This window comes from Oncorhynchus tshawytscha, linkage group LG19 (genome assembly GCF_018296145.1).
Source record: "Oncorhynchus tshawytscha isolate Ot180627B linkage group LG19, Otsh_v2.0, whole genome shotgun sequence".
NCBI lineage: Eukaryota > Metazoa > Chordata > Actinopteri > Salmoniformes > Salmonidae > Oncorhynchus > Oncorhynchus tshawytscha.
The window spans coordinates 50,273,051-50,300,973 of record NC_056447.1 but is presented as its reverse complement, the minus strand read 5'-3'; the positions used below and the strand labels follow the sequence as shown (position 1 = coordinate 50,300,973).

Sequence of the window (27,923 nt, the reverse complement as noted above, 5' to 3'; positions counted from 1 at the left end):
TCTTTTTTTGTTGCATGTATGTGGTTGAAAAGAAAAGATGAGGAACACTACTTCAATTTCTTTATATCGCAAAAGTACAATAAATGTCTTTACAAACATACATATAAATACACAATTGAAGAAATATAATGCCGAAGCAGATGTTATTCTATACACAATCTACCTGTTATAAAAAAATATATATATTACGAATAAATATATCTACATGAAATTAAAGGCAATTTACACAAAGGAACCAAAACGTTGATCTAAGTATATGTTCTTAGCCTTGATATAAACAACTTTTTAAAAGTTTTTTTATTTTATTATTACACTACAATGATTTAGATCTGGGTTAGATCGTCAGTATGTACTACATTTCTGAGAGAACTCCCAAGAATTCCACAAAGTTGATTTTGGAATAGAAATGTTTATTTCTTAAAGGGGCCTCCCCCTTCTGAGTGGTTCCTCTGGAGGTTTGAAGGTTTCCTTAGAGTATCTCTTTGCCGCTGCTCATTGGCCTCTTGGTTGGGTTAATTTAAATCACTTTGACAACTTTCTGACAACTAAAACAAGGGCTTTATAAATAGAATGCTATTGCATTTTGATGTACTGAGGACTTCTGTGGACAGCTTCCCCATCAGCTTAAGAAATAGTGCATGTGTCACTCTGAGAAATCAGCAGGAAAGAGTTTATATTCATTGTGAAGATCCCATGTTTTGCAAACGCTTTGTCTGCCGTTGTGTCTGCAAAATAAATAAAGAATTATGTCAGAAACCAGCATTCTTGCAACTAAGAATCCTCATGTACATTGAACAAAAATATAAATGCAACATGCAAAGTGTTGGTTCCAAGATTCATGAGCTGAAATAAAAGATCCCAGAAATGTCCTATATGAACAAAAAGCTTACTTCTCTCAAATTTGGTAAAAAAAGAATAATAATTACATCCCTGTTAGTGAGCATTTCTCCTTTGTCAAGATAATCCATCTACCTAACAGGTGTGGCATATCAAGAATAAACAGCATGATCATTACACAGATGCACCTTGTCCTGGGGACAATAAAAGGCCACTAAAATGTGCAGCTTTGTCATACAACACAATGCCACAGATGTCTCAAGTTGAGGGAGTGTGTAATTGACATGCTGACTGTAGGAATGTCCACCAGAGGTGATGCCAGATAATTAAATGTTAATTTCTCTACCATAAGCCACCTCAACCTTGTTTTTAAAGAATTTGGCAGTACGTCCAACCTGCCTCACTACTGCAGACCACGTGTATGGCGTTGTGTGGGCAAGCGGTTTGCCCACACATTGTAAACAGAGTGCCCCAGTTATGGTATGGGCAGGCATAAGCTATGGACAAAGAACACAACTGCATTTTATCAATGGAAATTTGAATACAGAGATACCGTGACAAGATCCTGAGTCTAATTGTCGCCATCACCTCATGTTTCAGCATGATAATGCACTGCCTCATGTCGCAAGGATCTGTACACAATTCTTGGAAGCTGAAAATGTCTCAGTTCTTCCATGGCCTGCCTACTCACCAGACATGTTACCCATTAAGCATGTTTGGGGTACTCTGGGGTCAACGTGTACGACAGCGTGTTTCAGGTCTCGCCAATATACAGCAACTTCCCACAGCCATTGAAGAGGAGTGGGACAACATTCCACAGGCCACAATCAACAGCCTGATCAACTCTATGCGAAGGAGATGTGTCGCACTGCATGAGGCAAATAGTGGTCACACCAGATACTGACTGGTTTTTTGATCCACGCCCTTACTTCTTTAAAAAAATATATATTTTAAGGTATCTGTGACCAACAGATGCATATCTGTATTCCCAGTTGTGATATCTAGCCTAATGACTGTATTTCAACTGACTCAGTAAAATCTTAGAAATGGCATTTTATATTTTTTGTTCAGTATATTTATTAGCTACACACGTAATCTTAACGAATTCTGTATAGGACCTTTTGATATCTCACCAGTTATAAATACAGGTAAACGAGCCGATACATTCTGGACCTGTAGGCGAACTAGACAGTGGAGGTAGTTGGGTCGTTCCCTTGAAATGACGTCACATTCATGGTAAGGTAAGACCTCCACCATTCCAGCCTCCTGGCAGATGTCCATGAAGATTTTTTTGCCCTGTGCTTCCGCACTAGACCTGTAGAGGGAGGTAAAAACATTTATGGCAGTTAGGATTTTACTGGATCATTAGTTACCTTGAAATATAAAATGTTCTTTGTCCAAGATTCAAGTCAAATGCAGTGTCTTTGACTACCTGCCCTAGACCTGTATCAAATCAAATCTAACTGAATTTTTTAAAAGTGCATTTAAAATCGCAACACACTACAGTAAAACAATACAATTTTGCAAACAGAATAATAAAAAGTGTAATGAACAATTCTGGTGGTTAGTAAGGATCTTTTACAAGATGATAAGTACCTTTTAAAAAATATAAAATGTACTTTGGCCGACATTAAATGAAACGCAGTGTCTTTGATGACGAGTGCACTGCAATCAACTTTTAAAGGGGATTTCTGCTTGAGCTGACATCTGTGGCATTTACAGAATTAATTCTCTAAAATATCAAGTCATCACTAGGGCTGTGGCGGTCATTACATTTTGTCAGCCGTGATTGTCAAGCAAATAACTGCCGGTCTCAAGGTAACTGACCGTTAATTAACATAAACACATTTTTAGCATCTCCTGGCTTCCACACTGATGAAGACCATTGGAACATCTACATTTTTTAAAAGTCTATTAAATCAATTTAATATAGCCGACACCATCACAATAAATCCATTATTTATTTTAGACAGGTCTAAAGAAACATGATATGAAGAAAATTAAGTATATTTCAGAAGAACAGAATAGCATACTCTATTGTCCTTATGGGAGCGCACACATGCGGCTATTCTGTGTTGAGCAGTTTAACAAAGAAACATGTCCTCCTACATGCTTCAATTAGAGTTACAGTTGATGTCGGAAGTTTACAAACACCTTAGCCAAATATATTTCATCTCAATTCCTGACATTTAATCCTAGTAAGAATTCCCGGTCTTAGATCAGTTAGGATCACCACTTTATTTTAAGAATGTGAAATGTCAGAATAATAGTAGAGAGAAGGATTTATTTCAGCTTTTATTTCTTTCATCACATTCCCAGTGGGTCAGAAGCTTACATACACTCAATTAGTATTTGGTAGCAGTGCCTTTAAATTGTTTAACTTGGGTCAAACGTTTCGGGTAGCCTTCCACAAGCTTCCCACAATAAGTTGGGTGAATTTTGGCCCATTCCTCCTGACAGAGCTGGTAACTTAGTCAGGTTTGTAGGCCTTGCTCGCAGACACTTTTTCAGTTCTGCCCACAAATTTTCTATAGGATTGAGGTCAGGGCTTTGTGATGGCCACTCAAAACCTTGACTTTGTTGTCCTTAAGCCATTTGGCCACAACTTTGGAAGTATGCTTGGGGTCATTGTCCATTTGGAAGACCCATTTGCGACCAAGATTTAACTTCCTGACTGATGTCTTGAGATGATGCTTCAATATATCCACATAATGTTCCTGCTCATGATGCCATCTATTCTAGTGCACCAGTCCCTCCTGCAGCAAAGCACCCCCACAACATGATTCTGCCACCCCGGTGCTTCACGGTTGGGATGGTGTTCTTTGGCTTGCAAGCCTCCCCTTTTCCCTCCAAACATAACAATGGTCATTCTGGTCAAACAGTTCTATTTTTGTTACATCAGACCAGAGGACATTTCTCCAAAAAGTATGATCTTTGTCCCCATATGCAGTTGCAAACCGTAGTCTGGCTTTTTTATGACGGTTTTGGAGCAGTGGCTTCTTCCTTGCTGAGCGGCCTTTCAGGTTATGTTGATATAGGACTTGTTTTACTATGGATATAGGTACTTTTGCACCTTTTTCCTCCAGCATCTTCACAAGGTCCTTTGCTGTTGTTCTGGGATTGATTTGCACTTTTCGCACCAAAGTATGTTCATCTCTAGGAGACAGAACGTGTCTCCTTCCTGAGCGGTATGATGGCTGCGTGGTCTCATGGTGTTTATACTTGCATAATATTGCTTGTACAGATGAACCTGGTACCTTCAGGTGTTTGGAAATTGCTCCTCAGGATGAACCAGACTTGTGGAGATCTACAATTTTTTTCTGAGGTCTTGGCTGATTTCTTTTGATTTTTGCATGCTGTCAAGCAAAGAGGCACTGAGTTTGAAGGTAGGCCTTGAAATACATCCACAGACCCACAGACTCAAATGATGTCAATTAGTCTATCAGAAGCTTCGAAAGCCAAGACATCATTTTCTGGAATTTTCCAAGCTGTTTAAAGGCACAGTCAACTTAGTGTATGTAAACTTCTGACCCACTGGAATTGTGATTATAATCTGTCTGTAAACAAAGGTTGGAAAAATGACTTAATAGACGTCCTAACTGACTTGCCAAAACTATAGTTCGATAACAAGAAATTTGTGGAGTGGTTGAAAAACTAGTTTTAATGACTCCAACCTAAGTGTATGTAAACCTCCGACTTCAACTGTATATATGCAACTTTAGTTGTGATACGTTGTCAAACGTTGGGCTATATGTTTTGATTTTTGATACATTCTAAGGCTGCATGATGCGACTTGCATGAAAGACATGAGCTCTTTGTTTTTTGAGCAGGCTGTTAACACTTCATCAGTCTCTCATTCACAATTTGACAAGCACTTGATAATGCCTCGAATTTCCCGGCGGCATCCCTCTAGTGTGGCCGTAATGCCCCCTAATAAAATTGAAATAAAAACATGCATTTTGTGGCCGTTGTTCCCTTGGGCTGAATATAGTAATTATAATTCCCTTCTCCCAGCTGCATGTTCCGACGCACCTTTCACTCACATGGTTCTCAGATATCTCAATTCTTATTAGCCAATGCCCGTAACGTGATCGGGTTCTTCTTACAGGCATCTATCTCAGCTCTGAAGTAGGCTACAAGTGAAGACAAGACACATCGAGGACGCAACTGCGCTAATCAATCTTATCAAATTCCGAGGTGCATATTGAAGATGCTAGAACTGTCCACGTTTACTTTTCGTCAGCTAACAAGATGAGTAGGCCGAAGAGCAAAAGTACTAGCCTATGTCAATCTACAATTTTTTTCATTTGACCTTTTTATTTAACTAGGCAAGTCAGTTAATAACTCATTCGTATTTTCAATGACAGTCTACCGGGGAACAGTGGGTTAACTGCCTTGTTCAGGGGCAGAACAACATATTTTTACCTTGTGAGCTCAGGGATTCGATCTTGCAACCTTTCGGTTACAAGTTCAACGCTCTAACCACTCGGCTATCTGCCGCCCCACAACCCCCCATTAGTTATAAAGTTGACCTATTCTATTGGTCCGAGAGAGAAATATTCCAAATATCGTCTGGGACAGTTGTGGGTTGCGATTAAATACCAAATTAATACAACTACTTGCATCAAAAAAAACCTTTCAAAAGCAATGAGGCTGAAACATCAGATCAGAACATTTTGCTTAAAATGTCGCTAAACTATTAGGCTATTTCTTCACCTTTATAAGCGCAGCAATACGCACACGGCAGTAGGCTATAAGCGCGAATGTTCCAAAATGCAATCAATTAGCGGGAAAACACCATTCTTGGAAATGACCACATGCAATTATACATGTAATGCTTTATTATAAAGGTGCATTTTTATGGTTAAAATGATCTTCCCCAGACTTGAAAATCACACACCGCCTATTTATGCCACTGGTTACAAAGCGGATTAATGTGCTTCATTTTAAGCAGTTATTTGGCCACTTTAGTTGTGATACAAACCTTATTAAAACATATAGGACTATGGGCTAGGCTACATGAGGTGTGATACAAACCTTATTAAAACATATAGGACTATGGGCTAGGCTACATGAGGGGTGATACTAACCTTATTAAAACATATAGAACTATGGGCTAGGCTGCATGAGGTGTGATACTAACCTTATTAAAACATATAGGACTACGGGCTAGGCTACATGAGGTGTGATACTAACCTTATCGGACTATGGGCTAGACTACATGAGGTGTGATACTAACCTTATAGGACTATGGGCTAGACTACATGAGGTGTGATACTAACCTTATAGGACTATGGGCTAGACTACATGAGGTGTGATACTAACCTTATAGGACTATGGGCTAGACTACATGAGGTGTGATACTAACCTTATTAAAACATATAGGCCCATGGGCTAGGCTACATGAGGTTTGATACTAACCTTATTAAAACATATAGGCCCATGGGCTAGGCTACAAGAGGTTTGATACTAACCTTATTAAAACATATAGGCCCATGGGCTAGGCTACATGAGGTTTGATACTAACCTTATTAAAACATATAGGACTATGGGCTAGGCTACATGAGGTGTGATACTAACCTTATTAAAACATATAGGCCCATGGGCTAGGCTACATGAGGTTTGATACTAACCTTATTAAAACATATAGGCCCATGGGCTAGGCTACATGAGGTTTGATACTAACCTTATTAAAACATATAGGCCCATGGGCTAGGCTACATGAGGTGTGATACTAAAACATATAGGACTATGGGCTAGGCTACATGAGGTGTGATACTAACCTTATTAAAACCCATGGGCTATGGGCTAGGCTACATGAGGTGTGATACTAACCTTATTAAAACATATAGGACTATGGGCTAGGCTACATGAGGTGTGATACTAACCTTATAGGACTATGGGCTAGGCTACATGAGGTGTGATACTGACCTTATTAAAACATATAGGACTATGGGCTAGGCTACATGAGGTGTGATACTGACCTTATTAAAACATATAGGCCTATGGGCTAGGCTACATGAGGTGTGATACTGACCTTATTAAAACATATAGGCCCATGGGCTAGGCTACATGAGGTGTGATACTGACCTTATTAAAACATATCGCCCATGGGCTAGGCTACATGAGGTGCGATACTAACCTTATTAAAACATATCGCCCATGGGCTAGGCTACATGAGGTGTGATACTGACCTTATTAAAACATATAGGCCCATGGGCTAGGCTACATGAGGTGTGATACTGACCTTATTAAAACATATCGCCCATGGGCTAGGCTACATGAGGTGTGATACTAACCTTATAGGACTATGGGCTAGACTACATGAGGTGTGATACTAACCTTATAGGACTATGGGCTAGGCTACATGAGGTGTGATACTGACCTTATTAAAACATATCGCCCATGGGCTAGGCTACATGAGGTGTGATACTAACCTTATTAAAACATATCGCCCATGGGCTAGGCTACATGAGGTGTGATATTAACCTTATTAAAACATATAGGCCCATGGGCTAGGCTACATGAGGTGTGATATTAACCTTATTAAAACATATAGGCCCATGGGCTAGGCTACATGAGGTGTGATACTAACCTTATTAAAACCTATAGGCCCATGGGCTAGGCTACATGAGGTGGGCTACTATGATTTGAAAAAGTCGCCCCAAAAAAAGGCATGTGCTGTTTCTGGCCTTACTACACACAAGCTGGGCATCATTCACAAGTGATAGGAAATCATTCACAAGTGATAGTATATCATTCACAAGTGATAGGCTAATATTGTCACCCATCAGACTATTCTTGATTTAATCTGGTCTTTACATATACTAAATAATATGTGTGAGATTTGTTTGGATTTAGAATGGACCATTAACATGCACCTGTCTCGGGGCAGGGGAAAATACGTAATCTATGCAATTGAATAGCGAATGGAGGACGCTTTTCTCCTGGTTCATTTTCATGCCAGCCAGGTAGGTTATACTCCTGCTTGTAAAGAGAAGCAATGTGCTTAATATTAGGAAAGTTGAGAAATATAGTATGCCAAGCCTATAGAAAGCTGATGGGATCCTCCTCTTTTTAATAGAGGCCATCACTCTTGTTTTCTCACGCAATTGCATAGCCTATAGAATTGTTGCACAACATGATCTCATGGGCACTCATGAAGTGTTTGATTAGATTTTTGTTTACATTTGCATTGATGTCAGAGTGATTAGAGGGACAGAGTGATTAGTGCTGAGTACCAGGCAGTTAGCACGTTTGGTAGGCTACTAATGACCATCGGCAGCATCAGAGCTGGAAGCCTAGTTACTGTGACTAAACAGTCAAGTGGAATTTGACTGTGTCATGACTGGTGACTGCCAGTGTGGGAGTAATAAGGTCACCGCCCTAACAGCCCTAGTCGTCACCACACATCCAAAGTAGCCACCAGGTTCTTACAAGCGCAAGAATAAGCTTACCGTGCATTCTCTTTCAGCTTCCGGCTGTCTCTGTAGTGCAAGAGCCATTTCCACTTCCCTTTTTTACTCAATCCCTCCAGGAAACCAGACATTTTCTTCATGTTGCCTGAGAGAGAGAGCGAGAGTTACTCAGCGACTCGCACATTCCATGCAATGTTGGGAGGGGACATAGCCTGGTCCCAGATCTGTTTCTTGCCAAACATCAGCCATAGGAGTTGGCACAATGACACAAACTGATCTGGGACCAGGCTAGGGACATCCTAGTTGCTTGTAGAGATAACCTCTGTGAAAACATAACATGTAGAAAATGCACTTTTTATATGTTCTCTTGCAAATAGAGAAGCGTCCATACTGAGACTGAGTGTGTGCAGAGCTGCTCCCTCAAACACCACGAAACCGCCTTTGCTGAAGAGTTCTTGGTGGGTCAGGTTCACGATGTCATCAGGACGGTCAATACCAGCAAACAACACATTCTGAGACTTCTTCAACTCAAGCAAGTGAGGGACCTGAGAGTAGAACAGAAATCTCAAAATGACGATGTAATGACAAAGTATACCGATTCAAAAGGTTGGATTTCGAACCTGGATTGGTTATTCTTTTCCGGGAGTTTGAGATACTTTTTATAAGTCTACAATGGGTATAACAGTCTTACCTCACAAATGTGTTCAGCAATATCTTCGTTCCTTAAGATGATGTGTAGAGGGCACAATGGACTATCCTTTCCAAGGCAGAATTGAGACTGTTCTACCGCAATGTGGCCCTCTGCTTCTAACAGCTCCTACAAAATTAAAATGCTTGTTTTTAAACGTGGCGGAATAATTAAAATTTTGGCTTTCATTAATTGTACTAATGGTTTTCATAGACTAGTCCCAGTTCTGTTTGCACTGCATAGGATAACGTTTTTTACATTCATCTTACCTTCGTCTCTCTGAAGAATGGGTCAGATGATGTCACCAGTATGTAGAACCTGAACTTGTTCTTACATGACTGTCTCACAACAGAGTTCAGATTATCATGCAGGCTGTCATACATGTCCTCCTTCATCTGTCCACAGAAGTCTTTGTCTTTGCATGGAGCTCGAGACTTTGGCGAACTGTTTCTCTTTGCGTCTTCTCTCTTGAGTCTCTCAGTTCTGGATGGGTATTTTTTGCCTGCACAGACCTCAGTCATCATAGTATGGTACACCCTGAAACTATCCACAACCAGATCTGAAACTTTTACATGGGTCATCTCACTGCCCTTTGTACACGAAAGTTTCTTAAGATGCTGAGGTTCTCCATCTGTTTCTTCAGGCATAGCCATCCTTTCAGGCATCTCCACTCTGATCTTTTGTCCTGCAAGTGATGGTATCTGCTCCCAGTGCTCCTTGGAGCCGTCCTGATCCTCCTGTAGACTGGAAAAGTGCACTGTCACAGCCGGGCTACTGGTGGAAGCTCTTTCTTCTACGTTTGACCTGCGGTGTCTCGATCGGATGTACCTGCTGCTGCTACTACTCTTACGTTTTAGCATCTGGTTCATTCTCTCTGAGAAGATGAGGGTCTCCAGATCCATAGATGACTGAGTAAGATCAGATTCATCAGCGTTATGTGTATCATCCCACCTCTTGGAGAACTCCAGAAAACTGCTCAAGCCCTGTCTGTTCGATTCAGGAACTGTCCGTGTGTGCATGCTTGCTGTAGGTTTTAAAACGGGATAGTTTTCATAGGTGATTCTGTTTCCTTTGTGATCCAAAACGGTAACTAAGCGTGGCTTTGCCACTGAGGAGTCTTCTTCCTTGGTCATATCCATCTGGCTGCCACTCCTCTTAGCCCTACAATACTTTAACCACTCCTGTTGGTTCTCTTCCATGTGGGAAAGTAGTTTGTCTGATTCTTCAGACTGGATGGTGACTGACGAGGAAGTGCCTTGCTTGTTGAAGTCCAAAACCCCATCAAATTTCCTTTGCTCCCATTCCTGAGACTGGCGTAAAGAGTTGATGAAGTCAAGTCTTGTTTTATTTAACCGGAATTTGCTTCTTAAATGTTTGTCATCTGATATCCAATTGTTCTCTAAACTGGATTCAATGTTGTCTTTATCTACAGAAGGTGCCTCATTTTCACCCATAACATCCTCATCATCACCCATAACATCCTCATCAGCCATAACATCCTCATAATCTTGCAAAACTGCAATCTGTCTCATCTCTGTGGCATACTGTGTGTTATAAGGGTGAGCATTAGTGTTTGAGCGGACAGGGGTATCGGTTTGTTTGCTTTTTAGGACATCTGAAGACATAGGGTCAATATCTGTTTGTCCTTCTTCCCAGTTGTACTGTCCTCTGCTGTCCTCACTCTTGGAGACATTCACAACCATTGCAGGTTTCTGGCTGTTTGGCTGGGGCTGAGTAAAACTGTGCACTGAAAGGTTCTGAGAAGCTGCTGTAGGTCCACTGCCCACTGGAATACTCAGACGGGTGGACTGTAGGATGAGCTCACTTAAGGCAGGACGCAAGCAAGTCTCTCTTTCTAAAGCAATTTCACTAAAGTTCCCAGTTAATGTTGTTTCATTGGACAGGACTTCCGGGTGGATTGATGGCACAGAGAAGGCAGCTTTCTCTGTTAAGGAACAGTGGGTGTTGGGAAACGAGTAAGAGAAACTATGCAGCGAATGGCGATTTGAATGAGCATGCAGGTCTGGTTCAACAGCGGCAAGTCGCGTATTTGAATATGGATCGTAATCGCTTCTTTCCTTTAAAGAAGATGAGGGAGTGTTGAGAGGTGTGCTAGTGGCGATTGGGTTCTTGCGAGGATCAGCCAATACTTGAGAGAACCGATTATCAATGGCTTCCAGATGATTTGGTTTGTTATTGTTGCTGGATTTATGCAGATTGTGCAACCCAGTAGCAGCCCTAACTTTATAGAGACTAAGACTTGGTTCATGATGATCCTTTTCATTTTCAATGAGCGCAAGACCACTATCGAGGTTGGGACTGTTGGTGTCTTTCGCATTGGGCAACAAAACAGTGTTTGGTGTGTGATGGTCATAAGAAATTCCTGGAACGAAAGGTGGCTCGTCTTCTGTAGGAGTTGGGCATCTGCTGTAACCTTCCCCAGTGCTGAGGGGTTTGCTGACCCCATCGGCATCACAGATGGCCAAGGAGGCACTGCAGATGTCAGGAATGGGGATGTAACCATACAGCACCTCATCCACAGTTGGGCATCGACTGACAGATTCTGTTCCCTTTGAAAATATTTTTGCTAGCAGTTCACCTGATAACACATTAGCACTATCACAGACTGTGATCAGTGTCTCTTTCTGACTTGGGGGAGAATCATGCACCTCTGTGTGATTGATATCCTGGCTATACTTCTCTACTCCAATAAATGGTATTTCTACTCCAATAAATGGAATTTCTACCTGACCTTGCGCCATCTCTGATGCCTCACCTATTGAATGTAGAACATCTGTGTGTGCGATGTCTTCCCTGGGAATCAGTGGTATTTCTACCTGACCTGTCAATCTTTCTAATGTCTCGTCTTGAGAATGTTGGGACCCTGGCGGGAATGTTGTGGAACTTTGAGTTGTGACATCATCAGATTTACTCTGACCCTGCATCAATTCTTTTTCCTGTTCTTTAGTTTGTACATCAGCCTCATTTATTTCATGTTTAGCCACTCCTAAAACATTATTGGGCTGAATGAGTGTGTCAAACTCGCCTACAAAAGGCATGTTCCCATCGCATACTGGAAATACTTGCGTGGGCAGTACATCTTTACATTTAATCTCACCATGCATCTCTGGCAGTACTCTGCTAGTCCCAGCAGAAACATCTCCACCCTGCCCCATTGGTAGTTCCTCATCCGTGGAACCATTTATATCATGCACTACAGTGGGTTCTACGTCTATGTACAGCTTGCCATTACATTTCACAGGTAGTGTCGTATCTCTCAGATCATTTCCACCATGCAACACTGCCAGTGTTGCTTTTTGGGAATCATTTTCAGTATGTGATATCTCTGGTAGTGTCTCAGCCACAGACGTATTCCCATCACACACCACAGGTGGTGTTTTATCTCCTGAATCTTCTCCACAAATCACCACTGGTAGGGTCTCATCCCTAGTATCATTCCCATCCTGCATTGCAGTTTGCACCTGGTCTTTGGTGTTTCCATGATCTCTGGGAACATTTTCACTGTGCACTGCTTTGAGTGCCTTATCGTTATCAATGAAATCCTTCCCAACATGCACAGCAGTTTGTGCTTTAGTGATTTTCTTGTTTGTGGTATCTTTCTTAGCATACACTGCTTCTGGTTTTGCTGCTTCAACAGAATCCTTCATGTTGTGATCTACTTTGTGCATCTCCTCTTTTGACTCACTGCCATCACAAATGACAACGTGAGCCCCATCTCTGGCTTCATTTGCATTACGCTCAACTGTGTCAGCCATTTTGGCAGCATCACCATCCATCTGCACTTCTGTGCATGGCATTGTTTTGACTGAATCGTTATCTTTAAGTTGTTGCTCCTTATTGACATCCTTAGAGCCCATGGTTTTAAGACACACTGCGTGTGGTTCTCCATCACCCGTCATCTCCTCCTCCTTTTGGAGGAGCTTTTTGTGGTTGCCTTCCAAAACCTGAGCAGTTTGAGTCTCCAGCTTTTTGTGGTTGCCTTCCAAAACCTGAGCAGTTTGAGTCTCCAGGAGCTTTTTGTTGTTGCCTTCCAAAACCTGAGCAGTTTGAGTCTCCAGGAGCTTTTTGTGGTTGCCTTCCAAAACCTGAGCAGTTTGAGTCTCCAGCTTTTTGTTGTTGCCTTCCAAAACCTGAGCAGTTTGAGTCTCCAGGAGCTTTTTGTTGTTGCCTTCCAAAACCTGAGCAGTTTGAGTCTCCAGCTTTTTGTTGTTGCCTTCCAAAACCTGAGCAGTTTGAGTCTCCAGGAGCTTTTCTTGATGAATGTACACACTTGCTGCCTGTTCACACAAAAGTATGTACGATCGATCACTTTCCAAAGTTCTTTCGTAAGGGGACACACCATTTTGGAGGGTACCCTTACTGTCATTCTCATGGTTGTTGGTTTCATAGTCTTCATCATCACCCAGGTCACTTGATTTTTCTGACATCATGCTGTCCACACGGTCTCTGTAAACCTGTAGAGAAAGAGAACACCAAGATAAACAATTCATCATTGCAACAACAACAAAAAAGTCTTCAAAAGATTTATTGGAAAACATATGTGGTTTAAATATATAATATATTTGTTTTCCAACCTTTAACTCAACACCTGTACTTTGTTTTGGACAAGAGATGGTTTCCTTGTGCAGGCCAGTTGCTGATAGGTATGATGGATGATTTTTCAAATCTATTCTCCGCTTAGACTCTGTGTCTAGAGAGTCTAGCACAGTTGAGGTTGTTTTCATTGAAAGGTCCAATACCTCAGCTTCCAGGCTTAATGGTTGTGCTTTTTTTTGACCCATTTTACTAAGGTCCAAAACGTCAGGTTCTGGTATCCTGGAGAGGGCTATATAAGCAGGGGAACTTGTCTTGGTCCCAGGTGGAACCTGGGCTGGTACCATTCCATGAGCCACTTCTATAGAATCCTTTTTTTCCAAACATGTTAGACTTGAGTCTGCCTGGCAGAACCTCGCAGTGGACCTGCTGTAGAAAAGACCTATCCACATGTGGATAATGAGCTGAACCTGTTCCTTTGTGTCCTTAATGTCAAAATCCCATGGGCTGTACAGAGAGGGAGTGCAGAGGGATGAAGGGAAAGGACAGAGAAAAATCAGAGTTTTAATTAGCAATTCCAGTCAAACAATTAGTCGACCACTGTGAGTAATATAGTATCAACTTTTGGTCTCTAGCAAACTCTTCAGTTATCCTTTCTTCTAGCTACTGTATGCATAACTAATCAAACTGAAGACATTAATATTTAAGTTAGTGATTGTCAGTACATACCCATGTAGGGCTCTAATAACTGTTTTATCCTTAGGGTCGTTGGTAAACTTGCTGTCTGAATTAAAGTTATAGTTTTCCTTCCACAGCCTTGTCACTTGAACTGAGCCATCTTTTTCAATGAATCGCCGGAAGCGATGGAACTTCTGCCTGCACCCGATTCCTTTGCTCAGGGATTCCCGAGCCAATCCCGGTTCCTTCCTGTTCTGGTCCTTCTGCTGACACAGGAAGGCCCGTAGTGTTTGAGTTCCGTCAGCAAAGATATCCTTGCGATGCTGCTGAAGTCCCTCCGAAATGGGGACTTGAACGATTGAACCTGACAAACCCAATAGTAGAGAGGATGGCGGCAGTGAGTATGAATGCTCTTGTGAGACTAACACAACCCGCTCCCCACTCCCCACCACCAGCCCCTTGGGTGACGGAGACTGAGGGGGGAGTTTAAGCCTAGCAGCAGAAGGGTGCTTCAGCAGAGCAGGAAGGACAAACTCTGGCTCACCATCTGGATCATGAGGAGAGATGCCATCTTTGACACTGTTGTCACTTATCACCAAACTTGGGTGGTCATCTTGTTTCTCAAGAGCCTTTGGGTCTGACTGTTGTTCCAGTACCTTGTCATTACTGGTACTGCGAGCCAAATCGGCCAAAAGGGTCAGAGACTCTGCAGGTGGGCACGATACAGCGCTGGCACCTTCGCAGGGCCTACCCCTACTGACAACACGGCTGACATCCGGGTCAAGTGTCACTAGTTGGGAGGATATAGCTACTGTCTCCCTTTCTAAAGCAGCTGGTGAGCGATAATGCAACCACCCTGTAGAAACAAAAGACACAAAGGAGCGCATGGTGATGATCAATACCTACATGGCTGTAAAGCAGTCCCCCTGCACGCAAATTGTTCAGTAAAGATCTTTATTTTTATTTTTTTACTTTTTTGAAGATGATGTTTTTCTTGCAATAGTAAGAAATATCCTCGCCAACCCACTGAACCTAATTTTAACACGATCTGTAATAGATGCAACATTATGTTCAACAGGGGGACCGCAGCAATAGGGGAGCTAGCCAATCAACACACAGCAAGATGAGTCAGAGGCGCCAGCAAGAGGTCCCAGATCTGTTTGTGCTCTCTTGCCATCTGCGTTACATTGACCATAGGGGATGTGGCACAAACTGATCTGGGACCAGGCAAGCAAGAGGCCATTAGCATGTTACTTCAGAATGCCGCTTTTGCAGTTCAGATGAAGAAGAAAATATAGAAACGGAATCGTCAGGAATTCAAGACAACCGGATTATTTCAGGGCATATTTCATATTTCAACATTTCAGCGCATATATTAACCGTAATCACAAGTCAATGATGATGAACATTGCTATCTAATTTTAGCATTAGGTTTAATGAGAACAAAAGAAAATCCATTTGCATGTTCTGTTATTTGCATGACATGTGAAGTTCACAACAACCACGAACTTCCCCAAAAGAAACTTACATTTTTTCCTAATGGAGTCTGCGTGCTCGTGTTTCTTTTTGAATGGTCTCCTCTGACTCGCCAAGATGACTGTTGTTGAAGGTGAGCTAGGCAAAGCCTCAGACGTTTGGTCAGATGTGGCTTGAGGTGGGACCAGGTCCAGTCTGCTCTGAATGTCTTTCTTTAATGGAATATCACTTTTTTCTGGAGATTTGTGTGCATCATTATTCAACTCCGTAGGAGTCAAGCCTAATACTAGTGCAAACTTTGGGTCTAGGCCAAATGTCTGTTCCTTTGCAACTTCAACAGCACCTGTGGTTCTGTCTGGGTTGGCTTTGTTGATATTAACATTTTCCATTTCATCCATGCCAGGAGTATCAGCCTTGCTTTTCTTGTTCACAGGTGATGTTTGATCTTCTGGAGCAGGATTGATGGGTTTATTTCTCTTTCCCCCTCTTGAAAGGACTGTCTTTAGTTGACTGAGGGATATTGCGACATATTGACGCTTCTTTTTGTGTTTTCCTGAGGAAGGAGAATCCGTGTCTTTGTTCAGGAGCAGTTCTGAGGGATTCAGAGAGGCCATCTTGCCTACATCAGCCATTTTGACCTCATGCAGACTGTCTTTACTGTCTAACATCCCTATGGGCAAATCTTTGTTCTCATCTGACGTGTTCAACTCTAGGTTAGGTCCATTTCCTGTTTCTATGGGTTGGGGGACTTTGATACAAGCTTCAACCATCATCTCGTCAGCACATTGTTTGTGATCTAACACTTTCCCCTTAACTTTCAAAGATTCTATATCCTTGGCGATAACTTCTGAACCGTGAGGGACAAAAATTCTACCACATTCGGAGATGATTGCCTTCAAGTCCCATCGTTCGGTCTTCTTTTTCAAAGGATGGTCGTCATGAATCAAATCCATACTTTCTTTATTTCTCAATGGGTGATAGTGGATTAAATCCTTGCTTTTCATTTTCAATGGGGGATCTTGGATCAAATTCATCAATTCTCTTGGCATTTTCAATGGGTGAACTTGGGTTACATCCATCTTTTCCTTCTTTTTCAATGGGGGATCTTGGATCAAATTCATCAATTCTCTTGGCATTTTCAATGGGTGAACTTGGGTTACATCCATCTTTTCCTTCTTTTTCAATGGGGGATCTTGGATCAAATTCATCAGTCAATTTTCTGGGTGAACTTGGCATCTTTTCCTTCTTTTTCAATGGGGGATCTTGGATCAAATTCATCAGTTCTCTTGGCATTTTCAATGGGTGAACTTGGGTTACATCCATCCTTTCCTTCTTTTTCAATGGGGGATCTTGGATCAAATTCATCAGTTCTCTTGGCATTTTCAATGGGTGAACTTGGGTTACATCCATCCTTTCCTCCTTTTGCAATGGGTTAACTTTAATTAAATCCATCATTTCCTTCCTCTTTTTCAATAGGTGGACTTCACTTGAATCCATACTTTCCATGTCCTCTTTTTCTTTCTCTTCAAAGTCAGCCACTGTAGACCTCAAGATCCTTTTACACAATCCGCTAAATCTATGACGTTTCCTTGGCCGTTTCCTCCAATCGGATATAGAGGAATGACTGACCTCTGTGGGTTTTGAAGGCTGATTGGCCTTGCCACGTTGTCCATTGAGAGCACTCCCGCCCTTATCCTGTACTTTGGCGCAAGGTAAACTGGAGGAGTTATTTGTGGTGGACTCATTGTGAGGTAAAACGGTTGCAGTTCTTTCAGTGGCAGTGATGACTAACACTGTTGGGAGGTTACCTGATGCAGGTGAGGTTGAAACCTCTGTCACCTCTGTAGCCTTTTTCATCACTCTCATACTGGCTATCCCAAAAGCCTTTGCCGACACTGCAAGCTGGGAAAGATCAGAGGGAACCTCCTCTTGCACCTCCTTCTGAGGCAAAGTTTTCATATTATCCTCTACGCCTGCCTCTGGTGCCTTGCTGTTGGGCTTGGTCGCCAGGGCCGGACTAGGTTTCCTCAAGACCTCTGCAGAGACTGGAGGCTGTGAAACACCAGAGGGCATATCCTTTTGCACCTCCTTCAGGTATAAGTTAGTCTCTTCCTTCGCTACTCCTACCTCTGGTGCCTTGCAGTCTGCCTTGCCCAATGCTGCCAGGTCAGCTTTCCTCAAGACCTCTGCAGAGACTGGAGGCTGTGAAACACCAGAGGGCATATCCTTTTGCACCTCCTTCAGGTATAAGTTAGTCTCTTCCTTCGCTACTCCTACCTCTGGTGCCTTGCAGTCTGCCTTGCCCAATGCTGCCAGGTCAGCTTTCCTCAAGACCTCTGCAGAGACTGGAGGCTGTGAAACACCAGAGGGCATATCCTTTTGCACCTCCTTCAGGTATAAGTTAGTCTCTTCCTTCGCTACTCCTACCTCTGGTGCCTTGCAGTCTGCCTTGCCCAATGCTGCCAGGTCAGCTTTCCTCAAGACCTCTGCAGAGACTGGAGGCTGTGAAACACCAGAGGGCATATCCTTTTGCACCTCCTTCAGGTATAAGTTAGTCTCTTCCTTCGCTACTCCTACCTCTGGTACGTTGCAGTCTGCCTTGCCCATTGCTGCCAGGTCAGCTTTCCTCAAGTCCTCTGCAGAAACTGCAGGCTCTAAAAGATCAGAATGCACCTTTTCTTGTACATCAACTTCAACCTCCTCTGGGATCAAACTTGTCCCTTCATCCTCTGTTCTTACCCCTGGTGCATTACAGTCAGCCTTGGTCTTCCCAGGTTTTTCAGAGTCATCTGCCGACACAGAAGGCTGAGAAAGATCAGAGGTGAGCTCCTCCTGCACCTCTTTTGGAGGCAAAGTTGTCCCTGGTGCTTTACTGTGTGCCTTGTTCAAGCCAGGTTTCACAAAATCCTCTGCAGGGATTAGAGGCTTGCTAAGATCAGAGGGCAACCTTTCTTGCACTTCCTTCAAAAGCAAGTTATTCCCTTCCTTTACTGCTTTGTCTGGTGCATTACTGTCTTCCATAGTCTTACCAGGTTTCTCAAAGTCCTCCATTGACACTGCAAGTGCTTTACTAAAGTCTGCTGCTGTGTCAGCTGTGTCTCCTGGGGACTTTCCCCCTGACTGCTGCTCCTCTGGGCCACCCAGACTAGCAGGACTCATGGGGGACCCCTCTGGAGATGACAGACAGTAGTAGACATCATCATCCGGCTCATCTCCTCGCTCCTCTCGCCCTGCCACCAAAAGCTCCGTGGCTCTGGACACCGACAGCTCAAAGGAGCCCGGCTGGTGGAAATAAGATTTGAGACGTTTCCATCCCATCTCAGTCCACTTGGGGGCGGAGTATAGGTATTTGAGGGCGTCCGGAACATCAAACTGATCTGGGAAGATGCTGGCCTCCCTGGATGGACTGATGGTAAGCCCAGGGTGGATGAGGGAAGCGTAGCTCTGGATATGCTGCTCTAGTAAACCACGTAGCTCCCCGCTTGGTGAAGGGAGGCACTTTTCCACCTCTGTCTCTGCGTAGTTCAGTGCAGGCACCACTTGGAGGCACTCTGGTGAGAGGAAGGGCTTCTTCCAGCAGACCTTGGTGTCTGTGGTAAAAAATAAAAAATAAAAATGGCATTACATAAAGATACATTACAAAAGATTAGATAAAAATCACTACTGTATACAAGGGCATAAGTGTTCACAAATTAAAGTTGGCCACACACACACACCTCTATGTATAGCTCTGGAGTCTGGAAACACAAACATCCCCTGCAATACCTCTGGCTTACTGGACCCAGTATCTGGAAATATACAATTATAATGTCATGTTAGAAGCTAAATATCTATCTACAATATCTAAATACAGTATGTTGTGTATACAGGTTCCTTCTTACCTTCATATGTGAGGAAGTGAGATGAATGCAACAGTATAAGAAAACCATTATCATTCAGTTGTATTGTGAGGGCCTGTTAGTAAGAAAAATAGAATTCATTTGAATCAAAGTCTGACACGGCAACAACATACTGCATTCCGTTCTTTCAATAGTCCGTGAGCCAAATTTTAAAAAACAATGAAAGCTCACCAGGTCTTTCTCCTTGAGGCCCTGTGTGAGCTGAGAGAGAGAGGTGTCTTCAGCCTCACTGGGTGAAAGCTCATACAGACTGCAACCCATTCCTTCCAGAGACACTGAAAAACAGTACAACTCAATATAATAAAGTACTCCTAGTGTGCAAAGTTAGTTATTACAAGAAAATACAAAATACAGAAAAAAAGATGATAATTTAGACATTCAGCATTCCATGGTAAAGAAAGAAAAATAAATCTGTGTAAAGCTAATATAATATGCCATTTAGCAGAAGCTTTTATCCAAAGTGACTTACAGTCATGCGTGCATATATTTCATGTATGGGTGGCCCCGGGAATCAAACCCATAATCCTGACGTTGCAAGCGTCATGCTCTACCACTGAGCCATACACACTCAATAAATTCTGTTATCAAAGCTGAATAAATAAACAGTTTCATCTTTTACAGATAAGCAACACCTAAACATTTCCTGAGAAGGTTTTGTTTGTGGTGACACTGCTCAAACAAAATGCTATCAAAATGAAACCCCCTTTTGAGTACATTTACAAAACTTCTTCGGGACCGGTGTCCTTTCCACGGGACGGTTGAGCTAATGCGATTAGCATGAGATTGTAAGTAACAAGAAAATTTCCCAGGACATAGACATATCTGATATTGGCAGAAAGCTTAAATTCTTGTTAATCTAACTGCACTGCAATTTACAGTAGCTATTACAGTGAAATAATATCATGCTATTGTTCGAGGAGAGTGCACAATTTTGAACATGAAAAGTTATTAATAAACAAATTAGGCACATTTGTGCAGTCTTGATACAACATTTTGAACAGAAATACAATGGTTAATTGGATCAGTATGAAACTTTGCACATATACTGCTGCCATCTAGTGGTCAAAATCGAAATTGCACCTGGGCTGGAATAATACATTATGGTATTTCTCTTGCATTTCAAAGATGATGGTACAAAAAAATACAAAAGAACGGTTGGTTCATTCTTTGTATTACAGATCTATCGTGTTATATTCTCCTTTCACATTTCCACAAACTGCAAAGTGTTTCCTTTCAAATGGTATCAAGAATATGCATATCCTTGCTTCAGGGCCTGAGCTACAGGCAGTTAGATTTGGGTATGTCATTTTAAGTAAAAATTGAAAAAAGGGGCGGATCCTTAAGAGTTTTCATTTTAAACATGACTGTACCTTCACCGGAGAAACAGGTTTCAAATATAGCCTTCGGTAATTTCTGCCTCAGATCGGACATTTGAATTGCTCCGTCAACTGACATCATTGTTGGACTGCAATCAACCAAAAGGAAGGAAGTGTGATTCATGTGACATTCTCAAGTTATGTTACCACATGAAAACAGAATAAAATGGGGAGGTACTGAAATGTGCTTTTAGATTTTCCCGTTGCATTTTTCAATGGTGTGCCCTACTGAACACGACCCACATCAAGTCAATTGGAGATAGATTTAGAAGATATTTTTTTAAGTCATATCATAGGGAGGGAGTACACCATCACAGGGTTGCATTGAACTTACAGTTTAGCTGGGATTAGGGGTCCTGTGCTGGACTTCAGACCCACATGGTAGATCTGAGAGCTGATTTGGAGCTGGCCCCTCCACGGATAGTAGTGAAAGACTGTAATCGCATTCCATTACCATTATCATAACATTATCCAAAAGCACCAGTGCAGTGTTACAATACACACAAAAAGTCAAATTCATATGGATAACACACTAGACAAAGACACATTGATAAGTAGCCATCAGTTCATTGCTCACCTGTTTTTTCTTCCTCACTAAAAAGACAGGGAGACATTTTTATTTTATTAATCATGATAACAGTTTAATTCCTTTTTTCACCTAATATTTTCTATTGAGCATATTGTTGTTTGTGACAAACCCCACGAGGGGAAAGAGGGAAGTGTACCTTTTCTCCTTCTCCTCTGATGCGGGTGTCTTGGTATCCCAATAGGAGAAAGCCACGATAGCAAATGGGCAGACATGGCTGGGAGGCTGGACTGCCCCTCCAACAGGCAGCTCATACATGTAGTACTGCAAAGACCAACACAAATCTCGTCAGCTTTGCTATTGTGTTGTATTTATCACTACTGTATCTGCAGGTGTATTTCATCAACTTTGCTAAATGCCTGTGGCAAAAAGACGAATAATACATCATTTAATTTTTTCGTTAGAGGTAGCTTACTAAATAACATTTTTGTTTTATTGCTCTGACACACTGGGTGCATATTTGACAATTGAAGGCAACATAACACACCATGTGAGAGGGAGGGATGATGGTAGAAGGAGGGAGGAGTCTCACCTGTGTTCTCTCGAAGGCCAGGAAGGAGCTGGTGTTGGCTGACACAGAACTGAGCTGCTCTGATACATGACAGTCAAACCCATTAGAGGGAGAGGTGTAGTTTACTGTGTAGTTCTCAGTCACCTCTCTGACCCTGCCCTGTAAGAACCCCACAAAAAGAGAGAGAATTAAATTGCAGGCCCTTTCAACTAATCAATCAAATATATTTATAAAGCAGTCGTCCCAAATTGCTTTACAGTAACCCGGGCCCAGACCGCAAACAGAAGCAGACGCACAGTGGCCAGGAGGCAGAAACCTCAAACGAAACCTTTGGGGGAAAGGAGGTTACCCAACTGTGAGGTTACCCAACATTATGACCCGGTGGCCGGTTCTGACTAGAGGGAGTACAGCTACGACCGGAAGTGTTTTTTGTTTTTTTTGTAGCCGGTTAGGAGAACTTACGCAGTAGGTTACGATAATTAACGTGGCAGGTTAGGAGATTTAGGTTAAGGTTGGGAAAAGGGTAACGGTTTAAAATGCTCTCATAACCTGCTACAAAAAGGTTCTTCCGGTCGTAGCTGTACTCCCTCTAGTCAGCACCCTTATTGCCCTGCTACTGTGTAAATACCTTGGTGAGCCTGATGATGGCGATGTATCCAGACTTCCCGTGGTACCAGCGGTTTAAGTCCAGGCAGTCCGAGTACTTGGACACGTACACACCTGAGTTAAACAAGAACATTCACAACAATGACAAGTTTGTTTCCACAGCAAGAACATGGGGTGGTGACTGTTCCAGTATCCCCCCTCCTCTTTCTGATAAAACCAAAACAGCAAGAACATGGGGTGGTGACTGTTCCACTTTGAAGAATCTCAAATCTCAAATATATTTTTTATCTGTTTAACAGTTTTTTGGTTACTACATGATTCCATTTGTGTTATTTCATAGTTTGACATCTTCACTATTATTCTACAATGTAGAAAATAGTAAGAGTAAATAAAAACCCTTGAACGAGTCGGAGTGTCCAAACTTTTGACTGGTACTGTATATCTGAATGTAAGCATACGTTTAAGATCTATGTGAGAACAATTAAGTGAGAAATTTAGAAGAGGCTGTGAAACTTCACACTTTACTTTTTCTTTTTCTTTTTTAGGTTTAGTGGTTTTACAGTTCCAACACTGCATAATGTAACTGAGGTGGTTTGGCAGAATTGGCGCCACATGCACATAATGAACTTGTTGGCTCCCTAAGCGAATGCCTAGGCTTTAGCACAGCAGGCGAACACTGTCTTGTGGCACACAGGTACATTCTATGGATATGTGATTAGATGTTCTCTTTCCTTATAATTTAATCTAACCAAAGAAACCTGTGTCACGTTGATTAACCTACACGTGACAAAACAGGAAGTTGACAGAAGTTGAAGGACAAGTGAAGAAACAATATGTGAGTGAAAATGGCTGACAAAAAGTACTATTATACTTACTGCTATAGAGGGGGAAAAAACACTTCACGTCTTACAGGGTTCTATGGTGATCTCATAAACATCTAGAACTGTAAACTTGGAACATGATGAAACAGAACACTAGTCTACACAAGGACTTTGAACACTGTTTCCTTCCTCCATAACTATGGCAGTTATCGCAATCTGAGCCTAGTAGATAAAAAAAAAAAACTAGCAGACTTTGTCCAACTGTAGATAATCTTCCACCACCCTCCCCCTTTTCCACTAGGGCCTGCAACCGAACACAGCTTGGCTCACTATGTAACCTGAAGTAATGGAGATTTCTATTGAGGAATTCTAACTTCAAACAACAAAAGATATTTACCAGAGTTTCATTGTATGTATGTTCAGAGCTAAACTCTCATAACATAATATTCTGTCGATAAAGTAGACTCCTCCCTCATTCCTCACTTTCATTCCAATGAGGTAAAATCTCATTTCTACATCATTCAAACATTTTTACTGCAGGCCCCTAGGTATAGACTAATGTTAAATATCTGGTCCTAGCAAACACTACTGGTCTCTCCTTCCACTTTCTCTTTACACTATCATGTACGTAAAGCAGTTTCACTTTCAAAAGCAGAAGGACAATTGACCAAACATGTACTGAAACCGAACACCTGAAACAGTACACCATTATCCTAGTAAGACAACTTATTTAAATCTCACTACTTATGTTTTGACATGTCTTTAGCCATATAGTCCACACTCAAATGGAATTAGTTTAAGTTCGTTCTAGAGACTACTCCATGTCATGTAGTCTGTGAGTTGCCGCTATATTTAACATGTAAAAGCTTATAAATGCTCCATTGTTTAGATGAGGCCTTGTTCGGTAATATGAAAAGGTTTCAGTAGAAATAGGTCAAACCAGTTTTTCTCATATTTCCTTAACCCAAGACAGGTTGTTCTTGTTTTTATCGAGGCGTTATTGTCCTAGTGTATTTAACTCCCATGCTGTGGAATTCAAAACCCAGGCCTCTTGTCTGATATCTCATTATTTACACAATATGGCGCAGCTCATTTACCCTTTGAAGGATCTCCAAGTGTGGTACATGTGCTGTGTCCAGGGACAACACCAGTTTCTCCCACTCTATTTGCCTTAAAAATAGAAGAATATTGATTATTAGCGATTGGTAACTTGATTACAATGATTTGAGGTCGTTTTCTATGACACAAAGTTAGATAAGGGTTTCTCCATAAAACATTTTTGGGGGGAGAATACATTGTGTGTGTGTGTGACTTTACGTTTTCTACAGAAATAGAGATGTATGAATGACTATAAACATTATTGTGAGATAAACATTGAAATGTTTATTTTGTTACCTTATTTTCGTCGTCAAACAGCAAGAAGCCATAGGACTCCTCCATTTCTTCCTCTGTGTATCCCATGTCTCTCCTCTTTGTTCGGAAAGCCTCATACTGTCAAACAACAAGTAATAGTTTAGCCTCTCAAATATAATAAAAATTGTATTTGTTACATGCACCGAATAAAACAAGTGTAAACTTTAACGTGAAATGCTTACTTACGAGCCCTTTCACAACAATGCAGATTTAACAAATAAGAAAAATTAAAACTGATAACACAAATTAAAATAGAGGAATAAAATACACAAGAATAGAGCTATATACAGGAAGTACCAGATCAATGTGGAGCTATATACAGGAAGTACCAGATCAATGTGGAGCTATATACAGGAAGTACCAGATCAATGTGGAGCTATATACAGGAAGTACCAGATCAATGTGGAGCTATATACAGGAAGTACCAGATCAATGTGGAGCTATACACAGGAAGTACCAGATCAATTGTGGAGCTATATACAGGAAGTACCAGATCAATTGTGGAGCTATATACAGGAAGTACCAGATCAATTTGGAGCTATATAGAGGAAGTACCAGATCAATGTGGAGCTATATACAGAAAGTACCAGATCAATTGTGGAGCTATATAGAGGAAGTACCAGATCAATGTGGAGCTATATACAGGAAGTACCAGATCAATGTGGAGCAATATACAGAAAGTACCAGATCAATTGTGGAGCTATATAGAGGAAGTACCAGATCAATGTGGAGCTATATACAGAAAGTACCAGATCAATGTGGAGCTATAAATCAAATCAAATCAAATCAAAAAAAAAATTGGAATTTTAGTTAGTTAGAGCTATGTTCAATTGTGGAGCTATATACAGGAAGTACCAGATCAATTGTGGAGCAATATACAGAAAGTACCAGATCAATTGTGGAGCTATATACAGGAAGTACCAGATCAATGTGGAGCTATATAGAGGAAGTACCAGATCAATGTGGAGCTATATATAGGGAGTAGCAGGACCAGATCAATGTGGAGCTATATACAGGAAGTACCAGATCAATGTGGAACTATATACAGGGAGTAGCAGGACCAGATCAATGTGCAGGGGTACAAGGTATTTAGGTAGATATAGGTAGGGGTAAAATGACTAGGCACCAGGATAGATAATAATAAGAGTAAAACATTTAAATACTGATATTAAGTTAAATTATTTTATGTTGTAAATATGTACTTAATGAATTAAGGGGCAGCACAAAATGACTTAAGTAATACACAAATATACTATCAAGTATTACACAGATATGTAACAGTACATATACTAACATCTACTATCAAGTATTACACAGATATTATCATGAAATAGTACATATACTATCCTGTACTAAGTATTGCACAGATACTATAAACTGGACTCTATGGGCAGAGTCAGGGCCGGGGTACCGTACACCAAGGAGTAAGCCACGGTTGGCCAATTTTACCATATACTGTAGTGAAATACTGACCCGTTCCTGCAGAGTAGCATTGTTTATCAAGAAAGCAGAGTTGTATCTGAAAGACTGCTTAGACTCCTTGTACATGTACGAGTTTTGCAGTGGAGGCCGAATGCTGTTGTCGAACTTTTTAGAACCTGGTAGCACAGGTACCAACACACCTGGAGGTTGCAACAGAAACAAGGTTAAAAAGTGACTACTGTGGAGTTGCAAACTCGTTCTGTTTTTACCAAAAGGTGCCATGCATTTTATCTTCTATTCTATGCATCTTGTATTTATAACTACCATACTGATATATTCTATTCTATGCATATTGCATTTATAAATAACACATTTATAATTTCAATTATTGTTTTCTATACCATTCTATTTAATTATATACTAGGTGTCTTGCATTTTCAACAACCTTATTGATTATATTCTACATATATATTTTGAGGTAGGTCTAACATTGGTGAACATACTGTTAAAAAACAATATAAAAAGATGTATGCAACTACAAAGAAATGTCTCGCCCATGTGAACACATGATTCTCGCTGCTAATGGCAGTCAACTTCTTTCGAGCAGTATGCGCACTTGATAAAATACTTCAAACGGTAAATACTGTAATCCTTTAGGCTAAACTAAAACAAATGATGTATGACTAAAACCAATATTGTCGAGTTGTTAAAATGTTAAATTATGAATAGTAACCATAATAGAAAAGTGATAGAACATTGTGATAGAACAAAAAAACAAAACTCAACGTCACCTTCTCTCACGGCACCATTATCGCTTTCCATGGTTGGAAATGTATTAAATCAGTTTGTCTCTATTTCTCTGGGCTTTTGCAGACCACCTCTGTCTTCCATGGACATTTCGACACTTAATTTCTCTATTCCAAGGAAAATGTTGCCAATCCATATGAGCGATTTGGCGCAATCTTCGTGCCAAAATCAAATCTCAACATTGTCAGTGAGTTTGGTAGGCTGAGGAAAAATATGTTGCAACCAGGAAGTAAGAAAGAGCACAAGGAAAAATTTCGCCATTAGAACACATTTCGATATTTTGTGTTTTTTTTCTGAGTTTATGCTCAGATATGTTTTACATATATCTTATATATAATGACCAAACAATGTAATCCTAACTAAAAGTGAAGTATTGCTTCCAAAAAAGAAACAGAAACTTAGCTATAACTACCTGCATCCATTTCGAGACTGCTTCGCTTTCATTTCTTCACTCGCCTACCGCTAGTAGACGCAGTTATGGAAGCCCATTCCCGCCACCCCCACAAAAAATATCTGACTACGAGTTATGAGATAGTAAGTCATAATTATAAAATAGTAACTCATAATAATAATATACTAAGTAATAATTATGAGATAGTAAGTCATTATTTTGACATCTGTATCACATTAATCCAATGTGCACTTTGCATCAGGCCCTTCTCAACTTTCAAGGGTAACCTTATGTATATCCTATTGTTGATGACACGTGTGTGTCTGTGTGTGTGTGTGAGAGAGAGAGTTTGTGGTGGTATTTTTCCATATGAATGTATCAGAGATTTATGTTGAAGTGAGTTGGTGCCTGCTTGGTGACATCAGATTTAAAGACAATTT

The 27,923-nt window shown here is 41.2% G+C and overlaps 1 protein-coding gene across 4 annotated transcripts; it reads right to left on the bottom strand.

Moving 5' to 3' along the window:
• Positions 1-45: 45 nt before the first annotated feature.
• On the bottom strand, positions 46-27,601 carry LOC112218916. 4 transcript variants are annotated; one of them, XM_042301820.1, is made up of 25 exons: positions 27,505-27,600; positions 27,077-27,293; positions 26,337-26,485; positions 24,846-24,941; positions 24,548-24,620; positions 22,652-22,743; positions 22,045-22,182; positions 21,652-21,776; positions 21,504-21,520; positions 21,261-21,360; positions 20,921-21,015; positions 19,722-19,825; positions 19,533-19,605; positions 19,368-19,439; positions 16,914-19,241; positions 15,704-16,843; positions 14,720-15,031; positions 14,227-14,539; positions 13,539-14,004; positions 9,213-13,418; positions 8,947-9,072; positions 8,647-8,800; positions 8,295-8,400; positions 1,971-2,152; positions 46-725 (listed from the first exon to the last, which is right to left on the bottom strand). In XM_042301820.1, the coding sequence occupies exons 2-25, from the start codon at positions 27,105-27,107 to the stop codon at positions 625-627; spliced, it is 10,599 nt and encodes a 3,532-aa protein (XP_042157754.1). In that variant the 5' UTR covers positions 27,108-27,293; positions 27,505-27,600; the 3' UTR covers positions 46-624. The 4 variants fall into 4 exon arrangements, with proteins under 4 accessions (XP_042157754.1, XP_042157753.1, XP_042157752.1 ...); XM_042301819.1 differs by having other exon boundaries at positions 14,227-15,031; positions 16,914-17,685; positions 17,836-19,241; XM_042301818.1 differs by having other exon boundaries at positions 14,227-15,031; positions 27,505-27,601.
• Positions 27,602-27,923: the final 322 nt, after the last annotated feature.

Bases quoted from the DNA above. Each gene is read 5' to 3' on its own strand.
- LOC112218916 (XM_042301818.1), bottom strand. From the start codon at position 27,107: ATGGAAAGCGATAATGGTGCCGTGAGAGAAG. The intron at 15,032-15,703 runs GTAAGTTTCTTT...TTGTTTCTACAG, and splicing joins AGACTCCATTAGGAAAAAAT to GGTGGTTGCATTATCGCTCA. The intron at 14,005-14,226 runs GTATGTACTGAC...CTCTCTGTACAG, and splicing joins GTTATTAGAGCCCTACATGG to CCCATGGGATTTTGACATTA.